Source organism: Martes martes (assembly GCF_963455335.1).
Source record: "Martes martes genome assembly, chromosome: 13".
NCBI lineage: Eukaryota > Metazoa > Chordata > Mammalia > Carnivora > Mustelidae > Martes > Martes martes.
Genome location: NC_137901.1, coordinates 93343923 through 93353692, shown reverse-complemented (window position 1 = coordinate 93353692; position 9770 = coordinate 93343923). Strand labels below are relative to the sequence as shown.

At 41.8% G+C, this 9770-nt stretch overlaps 1 protein-coding gene across 1 annotated transcript in view; it reads right to left on the bottom strand.

The window, feature by feature from the left end:
• Positions 1-1845: 1845 nt before the first annotated feature.
• ZNF268 (zinc finger protein 268) overlaps positions 1846-9770 on the bottom strand; it is a 34945-nt gene continuing 27020 nt past the window's right edge. Inside the window, exon 6 of the mRNA XM_080821226.1 lies at positions 1846-7520. Within this exon, the coding sequence (XP_080677352.1) occupies positions 5083-7520 (2438 nt within the window). The 3' untranslated portion in view covers positions 1846-5082. The remainder of the gene's footprint in view (positions 7521-9770) is intronic.

The following is a 9770-nucleotide window of genomic DNA, read 5'->3' as shown; positions in this document are numbered from 1 at the left end:
AGCTTTCTCTACCAAAGGTTCCATGAAGACCCATGGCAAAGAATTGGCTACACACTTCTTCAGAGCTAGGGCTTTGGGATTCTTTTTTTTTTTTTTTCCCTCTTTTTTTAGGATTTTCTTTATTTGACAGCAAGGGGATTGGAGAGAGAACAAGCACGGGGAACAGCAGGCAGAGAGAAAGGGAGAAGTAGAACCCCCAATTAGCAAGGAGCCCGACGCGAGGCTCAATCCCAGGACCCTGGGATCACAATCCTGAGCCAAAGGCAGACGCCTAACCAACTGAGCCACCCAGGTGTTCCCAAGGGGCTTCAGAATTCTAATGTGTCACCCCAGTCCATAGTCAACCATCTGCATGTCTCACCCCCCGATGCCATGCTGGCCCTCTTCTCTTCCTGCATTTCACTGAGAATGAGAGCAGCAACTCTCCTTTTCTTACATAAAGTGTTCCCTACTCTCTACTGCTATGTTCATTTGGGCTTGGGTTCTGTTTTCTAGGGGGCTGTAGATTATGCAGTTTAACCAGAAGCTGAACATCACAACTGATTCTTGAAAACTGGGTATATGTCCAGTACAAGTCCTACTCTATTTGCAATTCTAAATATTTGCCTGAAACTTATTTTAGCTTTCCTATAGAGGCAACATCTCCAAACAATGGAACTTTTTTTCTCTGCCCTCATCTCCAATTCCTTACTTTCTTTTCACACATTGGCTAGAATGTTCATACACTGTTCAAAAAGTCATGAGCACCAGTGTAATTTTCTTAATATAAAGTGTGTGTACACACACACACACACACACACACACACACCATTAAGTGCAACATTTGTCAGTTTTTGGAACATACTCCTTGCAAAGGTAAAGGACTTAATTTCCATTCCTAATTTTTTTTAAAAGATTTTATTTATTTGACAGAGAGATCACAAGTAGGCAGAGCAGCAGGCAGAGAGAAGAGGGGGAAGCAGGCTCCCCCGCTGAGCAGAGAGCCCGATGTGGGGCTCAATCCCAGGACCCTGAGATCATGACCTGAGCCGAAGGCAGAGGCTTAACCCACTGAGCCACCCAGGTGCCCCTCCATTCCTAATTTAATATTTAAAAATAACCTATGGGTACTAAATTCCATCAAATGTGTTATCTACACACATTGAGATAATCATATGGCCATCTTTTTAAATCTGGAAGTGTGGATAATTTTATGGTAACATTTTCTATTATTAAATCCCCAAACATCATAATGTATTTTTATAGGGTCACATTCCACTGCATATAACAGAACCAACTCTCTTCCTACCCAACAAAAGGAGGATTAAACAAGACAGCTCATTTCCCCTTACATAGCAGATACGTCAGTGCTGGTGGTGTGGGGCTGGTATACCAGATAGCCCTGCAGCAGACGCCTTCTCTCTTCCCGACGCACCAGGCTCCACAGCGGTTGCTCAAGCTCCAAGCACCACGTGTGCTGGGTATTGAAGTGAGGAATGATTACAGGACACTGAGAGGCTTTCCCAGCTCTCTTCTTGACAACCTTCCCATTAGACACTGCCAGGAATCTCTAATTCATTACTCAGAATTTAGCAGTAAGATCATACTTTGCTACAAAGACAGTGGAGAAATGTGGCTTTTAGGCTGGGTGCACTGGCATTATGAAAAGTACAGTGATGGGGCGCCTGAGTGGCTCAGTTGGTTAAGCCTCTGCCTTCGGCTCAGGTCATGATCTCAGGATCCTGGGATCGAGCCTCACATTGGGCTCTCTGCTCGGCGGGGAGCCTGCTTCTCCCTCACCCTCTGCTCCTTGTGATCTCTGTCATATAAATAAATAAAATCTTGAAAAAAAAACAGTCTGCTACACTTACTATTGTCATGACTTTAGAAAAAGAAAACCTCCATGTTACTCATTTGTTTTGCTATAATAACATTTAGTTTATTTTCTGTGATGTCCATAAATATGAATTGCGTCATTTATCCCCCACACGTCAATTTTTGGGAAAACCTGTAAAATGCTAGTTATTGTTCCTTGACTTTTCCTGAGAATTACCGACTATTGCCAGACGTCTGTGGAATTTCTTTCTGTTCTGGCGCTGGGGCAGGGCTAGAAAGACTTGAGTAGATTTTCAAGCCAGGAACCAGCCAGGGATTCAACCTTTACTTTTCCTTTTTGTTCACTAGTCACAGGTCTATTCATTTTGTTAAATGTCAAACTTTTTTTCTTTTCTTTGCCAAGGCGGGGCTCAAACCCACAACCCTGAGATCAAGAGTTGCACACTCGAAAGACTGAGGCAGCCAGGTGCCCTAAATTTTCTTTTTCATTGCAGATTAAGACCTTAATGTTAGCATTAGCCTTTCCCACAATATTTCATTTCTGTCTTCAACATTACGTCACCATTTCTGGCACCTACTGGGTAACATGTCGCATGTGGATTTGCCTCACACAATCAGAAACCTTAAAAATCTAACTGACACGGGGTAGTAATACACTGAATGTAGACTTTCTCTGAGGTATTCACTCTTTATTATGTGTGAATCATCCTCAGAACATGTATGACAAAACACATACTCATGTTTTCCAGATTTGGGGGATATACTTTACAAATATCTGGCATTTCCTCTTTATACAACTTTCTCTTCCCTTCTGTGAACCATCCTTCTTCACCCCGCGTATCTTTAGACCGGATCTTGTATAATGAACTGAATATTATAAGGACCAGCCATTCAGAAATCACTAAATATCTCCTCCAAAGAAGCAACAGTTTCTTTGGGTAAAAGATGGGACTCCCTCCTGAAGTACAGAGAAGAAAGTGGAGGGTGTTTTCAGAAATACTTGCGGTTTGGAACAGTCCTATTCCTCCAAAACAGTCCCAAATGCTATGGTCCCAACTCTTTTCAGGTAAATGCTCTTTCATGTACACAAACTGGTGAGGAAAACGGACTTCGTAAGAAGGCAAGTGGCAGAATGACTTTTTACTACCCTGACTCTCCAGCTATACAAACAGGCATTAATTACCTTGGAGATACTGCAGGGCCATTCCAGACCACCACAATGAAGCAAATGAAGCAATAAACCGAGTCAAATGAATTTTTTTTTTTTGGTTACTCAATGCATGTAAGTTATGTTTACACTACACTGTAGTACTGTAGTGTATTAGGAGTGCAAAAGCATTATGTCTTTAAAAAAAAAAAAAGGAACGTACACACCCTATTTAGGAATATTGCTAAAACACGCTGAGCTTTCAGCAAATCACAAGCAGTAATGAGAGATCAACATAAGAATTAATGAAAAGTGAGGAAAATTGCCAGAATTACTACCATGTGACATAGAGGCATGAAGTAACAAATGCTGTGGGAAAACTAACCCACTGGCTCAATGCAGGGTTGCCAAAAGCCTTCACTTGGCGGGGAAAAAGAATTCCCTGCAAAGCACAGCCAGTAAAGTGTGCCTGCACACATCTCCGCGGCATCACGTACATGTCTGCCTAAGACACATACCGGGGACTCAAATAAAAAGACAAGTGTGCTAGAGTTGTAAAGTGACAATAACTAAAGCTACCATGGGTAGTCTGTATAAAAGTCTGTATAATTAATAATTGCAGGAAAATGTTACCAGAAAACAAAAGTTCAGTTTTCTTTCTGGTACTTACGGAGTCCATCAGAAATCTGAAATCTGGAATGAATATCTTAGCCTACCTTAATGATCATGCCGACTCCTCCGCAGGGCACCACGAGTGATGAGCCCACCATGACCTCCTACGCTCAGAGATTATCTTCAAGAAAATCAAGATGTTCTAACTGGTGGGGGCAGAACACATTCCAGCTACACAAGCACCTGATTTGGCACTATACCGACGTACGTAACTAAAGAAGTCATTGCCAGGCCCACTTACAAAGGCTACAAAGTAGTAGGGAAGGTTTGAAGTATTGAAGTGGATTTTTAATAAATCGTATCATTCTAGTAGCAAGTTGTATTTGTTAAAAACAATGTTGCTATGCAAAGTACAAGTCCCCAGACAATGGCATGTATCTACCTAACTTACCTCTCATATGTGACATTCACAGGTAAAATGCCAAACTACACAAAACTCACACAGTACCAAGGAAGATAACATCTAAATATCCCTGTAGGTCTTTCAATGTATTTCTGGTTATTGTGATTGCATTTATTTACTTGGAAAAATATATATATTCCATTTGGGGCATGCCTATCATTTATAGTTGAGGTTTTCTCCAACCTTTCCTAACAATTTGGAACATTTGGAACACAATTTCCCTCACATTAATTTGTAAAGGAAATTAATTTTCCAAATTAATCAAAATAACAGTAAGGGGAAGCTTTGTATTGAGACTTTTGTTACCAACACATATTATTAATTTTTTAATGGAAGTTTGTCTTTCCTCTATCAAGAACTTCCCTAATTGATAGTATAGTTTCTCCAAAGTATGAGCTTCTGATACATAAAGTATATGTGATTTTGATAATTCTGCCATTCGTTGGTTTCCATTTTTCTCATTAAAATACTGTTTTAAAAAATCCTCCTGTTTAATACGAATTTCAAAGCAGTGTGTTCCATATTCACTTGTTTTATGAAACTTCCTCTTTGCAAATTTATCACAGTAAAAAAATAACTTTCCAATATTCACTTCATTGTTATGGTTCCTCATCTGTACATGCTTTAAAAAGCGTATGACTTCGGGCGCCTGGGTGGCTCAGTGGGTTAAAGCCTCTGCCTTTGGGCTCAGGTCATGATCTTGGGGCCCTGGGATCGAGCCCTACATCAGGTTCTCTGCTCGGCGGGGAGCCTACTCCCCTCCCCCCCCCCGCCTACTTGTGATCTGTGTCAAATAAATAAAATCTTAAAAAAAAAAAAAAGGTATGACTTGCTGCTGAAAACTTCCATGGGGTTCACTGAATTCATAACATTCCTGTGTGTATTTACTGAGGGTGGGGGTGGGGAGGGTGTGTGTAAAAAGCAGCTTTCTGTGGGCGTCCCTGTCCATGCTGTGCATTCACAGGTTTCTATTCAGTGTTAGTTTCCTGGTGTACAATGAGATGATCTCACAGAGTTTCTCTTCTATATGATTTGCTGGCATTTCCTATGAGTTGACTTTTGGAAGAAAATTTCTTACATTTAACTCATCAACACGTTTTTCATCTGCATGAGTTCTCTGATGCATAATGAGCTGTGACTTCCAACAAAAGGCTTTCCCACATTCAGTGCATTTACAGGGTTTCTCTCCCGTGTGAGTCCTCTGATGCGCACTGAGGATAGACTTCTGCGAGAAGGTTTTCCCACATTCATCGCATCCATAGGGCTTCTCCCCTGAATGAGTTCTCTGATGTACAATGAGCTGAGATTTCCTAATGAAAGCCTTCTCACATTCACTGCATTCATAGGGTTTCTCTCTTGTGTGCATTCTCTGATGTACAATGAGCCGTAACTTTCCACTGAAGGATTTCTCACACTGGCTACATTTATAAGGGCTTTCCCCTGTGTGAGTTCGCTCATGTACAATGAGTAGTGACTTCCAAATGAAGGCCTTCCCACATTTGTTACATTCATACGGCTTCTCTCCTGAATGAGTTCGCATGTGTATAATGAGATAGGACTTGCTACTAAAGGCTTTCCCACAGTCACTGCATCCATAAGGTTTTTCCCCTGCATGAGTTCGCTGATGAGAAATGAGCTGATCTTTCCTGTTGAAGGCTTTTCCACACTCGCTGCATTCATAGGGATTTTCCCCTGTGTGGATCCTCTGATGCACAATGAGCTGTGAATTGAAACTGAAGGATTTCCCACATTCATTGCACTCATGTGGTTTCTCTCCTGTGTGAGTTCTCATATGGATAATGAGGTACGACTTGCTCCTGAAGGCTTTGCCACACTCACTGCATCCATAGGGTTTCACTCCAGTGTGACTTCTCTGATGCACAATGAGCTGCGACTTCAAACTGAAGGCTTTCCCACACTGATTACATCCATACGGTTTTACCCCAGTGTGTGCTCCCTGATGTACAATGAGCTGCGACTTGAAAGTGAAGGCTTTTCCACATTCACTACAACCATACGGTTTCTCCCCTGTATGGGTTCTCTGATGTACAATAAGGTTTGACTTTGTATTAAAGGCTTTGCTACAGTCGCTGCATTCAAAGGGTTTCTCTCCTGTGTGAGTTCTCTGATGTATAATGAGCTGTGACTTCAAACCGAAAGTCTTCCCACAGTCACTGCATTCATAGGGCTTCTCCCCAGCATGGGTTCTCTGGTGTGAAATGAGCTGGTACTTCCGACTGAAGGCTTTCCCACATTCATGGCACTCATACGGACTCTCTCCTGTGTGGATTCTCTGATGTATAACGAGTTGTGAATTGAAACTAAAGGCTTTCCCACAGTCACTGCACTCATGGAGTTTCTCTCCTGTGTGAGTTCTCATATGGATAATGAGGTACGACTTGCTCCTGAAGGCTTTGCCACATTCACTGCATACATAAGGTTTCATTCCTGTGTGACTTCTCTGATGCACAATGAGCTGCGACTTCAAGCTGAAGGCTTTCCCACACTGGACGCACCCGTAGGGCTTTACTCCTGTGTGAAGCCCCTGATGTACAATGAGCTGCGACTTGAAAGTGAAGGCTTTTCCACATTCACTACAACCATAGGGCTTCTCCCCTGTATGAGTCCTCTGATGTACCATAAGGTTTGACTTCGTATTAAAAGCTTTCTGACATTCGCTACATTCAAAGGGTTTCTCTCCTGTATGAATTCTCTGATGTATAATGAGCTGCGACTTCAAACCGAAAGTTTTCCCACATTCACTACAACCATAGGGTTTCTGTCCTGAATGAGTTCTCTGGTGTGAAACGAGCTGGTCTTTCCTACTGAATACTTTCCCACACTCGCAGCACTCATACGGACTCTCTCCGGTGTGGATTCTCTGATGTATAACGAGTTGTGAATTGAAACTGAACGCTTTCCCACAGTCACTGCACTCATGGAGTTTCTCTCCTGTGTGAGTTCTCTGATGGACAGTGAGGTAGGACTTGCTGCTGAAGTCTTTCCCACATCTCTCACATTTGTAGGGTTTCTCTTCTACATGAGTTCGTTGATGCACTGCAAGGTAGGACTTACTGCTGAAGGTCTTCCCACAAAAAGTGCATTCGAAAGGTTTTCCTCCTATGTACGTTTGTTGGCATACGAGTTGTGACTTCTTGTTGACAATTTTTCCAGATTCATTACTTTCACTGTATTTTATTCCAATAACAGTTTGCTCATGTTTAGAACGGTGGAATGATTCCCTATATGCATGAAACTCATTACGATTATTCTTTCCAGCATGATTACTATGGAAATCTGTATTATATTTAAAACTCATTCCACGTGTGACGTATTTATGAAGGTTTTGTCCTGAAGAAACATAATTTGTACTAAGAAGGCACAGTTTTCCAAATGTAGCACATTCGTAGCCTTTGGCCACACTTTCCAGCTTGCCTTGATTTTCCTGACGCCATTCCATACGATCAATTCCCCCGACTTTTTCTAGCAATGAAAACAGTTGTACGTTAAAAATAACATGAACCTCGCAGAGTATAAAATTACCTTTAAAATGCCATGTCAAGAGAGTATACTTTGAGTTTCATATATCGGCTCTGAATATAAGTAAAATCTCAAGTGTAAATGTGCCAAAACTCCTGGCCAGGGAGAACAAACAAAATGAAAAATGAAGATAGGCACAGAAAACTGACAATGACTAGGGATGGTTTTAAGTTTTAAAATGTTGGTAAAGAAGGTAAAATACGCACAAGTAAAAATAAGAAAGATATAAACCAGTTGGAAGGCACCTCGGCATTATATTCTTTCAACAAAAAATTGTTGAATCCCTATTATGTGCCAAACACTGTGTTGAACTCAGGAGAAACTCAGAAAACATGGCAAATCACTTTACAGTCCTCTTGGGAATGAAGTTCTACTGCATACCCAAATACATGAAAATAAACACCCAAGAAAAAAATCAGTGTGATGTTTCAGAACACTGAGGACAAGCAACAGGGAATAAAGTTTCCAGAGAAACAAAAAAAAACTGTTTGGTATAAAGGATCAAAGTGAGAACAGCATCTGTCTTTAATCTAATGCCATCAGCATCATTAGGGGACAAAACACAGAGCATTCAGGAGTAAAGCATAAACCTCTTCAGAGACACAGGTCTCAAATTTTATGTTACGTGCACTCTTTCACAGGAAGCTACTCAAAGAGGTGCTCCAACAAAACAAACCAAGAAAAAAGATAACACAGAAGAAATATGGAAAATAAAATCTAAAAGGAGACTCCAGGATAAAACACTGTAGTACAGCCTGGGTATGAGGTCAACTAGGGTCACGCTGAAGCACATCAAGAGACAATGAAGCGACCTCATCAGGAAGAGCCAGAATCATTAATGCGGCTGAACATAGCACAGGGGTTAATGATAAATACACAAATGTTAAGAAGAGAGAAAACTCAGCAGGCAAATAGAACAACTCAAAAGAAAAAACTGACGTGTGAACAAAAATTAGCCGTTGCATATCTGCATGATTCACCTGTGAATAGGAATGACATAGTTATAAAAATGTAAAACTGAAGACTGATCTAACAGGAGTCCCCACTCTGGGGGAGCAGCCACAGCGAATGCCCCACAGCAGGCACCGGCTCACAGCGGGCTGACACCTGGTTGCGCAAGGACTTCCTGCTGTGCCAGTGGCCTGGTAAGCCCTCGGTTCTGCTCTCTGAGCATAGTTCCCTTTCCCGTTGTCTTCTGCAGCTACACTCAAGATGGCTGTTTGGGGCGGGGAGGCGCCTGGGTGGCTTAGTGGGTTAAAGCCTCTGCCTCCTGCTCGGGTCATAATCTCAGGGTCCTGGGATCGAGCCCCGCATCGGGCTCTCTGCTCAGCGGGGAGCCTGCTTCCTCTCCTCTCCCTCTGCCTGCCTCTCTGCCTACTTGTGATCTCTGTCTGTCAAATAAGTAAATAAATAAATAAATAAAATCTTAAAAAAAAAAAAAAAGATGGTTGTTTGGGAGAATACTATTCTATAGCTTCAGAATCTGAATTCTGTCGGTACAAGTGGAGTTTCCAGGGATTACTTTTGAACCACAGCCAGTAATCATCTTCAATCATGGTTAAACAATATTTAAGTAAAGAAAATTCTGTCTTCCATTCATTGGCTTTGGTATCATTTCCTGATTTCTGGAATTCTCTGAAATTTCCCTTAAGATACCAACCATAATATCATTATCTGCCATTATTGTTGCAAAGAGAATGCTCAACAGAAAATGTGTTAAGGTTTCCTAGGAAATCAAGACGTCAGAGCTATGGCTAAGCAGGGAAGTAGGAGGGTTATGTTTCCAGCCACAGAAGGGTTACAGGGTAGAGTGTTAGGACAGATTTAGCGTCCATGAGCTCTGAAAGTCTACAGGATAAGACTACTAGCCAAACGCATGAGCAAATCTGATTCCCTGGCAAAGATTTATTGCTCTCTGGCCTATTTTCTTCTTGATGGAAACATTTCTGAGTTTAGAACCACAGAACAGCCAGTAACACTCCCTCTCAAGCTATGATGATAGTCCAAAGTTCCCAATGTTCATTTCTCAGAGCATCTAGGTGAAGTAACTCCCCCACTTGGGAACTGGTGCTTGGGAAAATACAATCTGGACGCTCTTTACAAAACGAAGAGGGATCAGACTTGAGAGGCAGGAAAACCTGGAATGAGGTATTAAGGTCCTCTGATCTGCCACCTCCAAGCCCGACTTGCGGC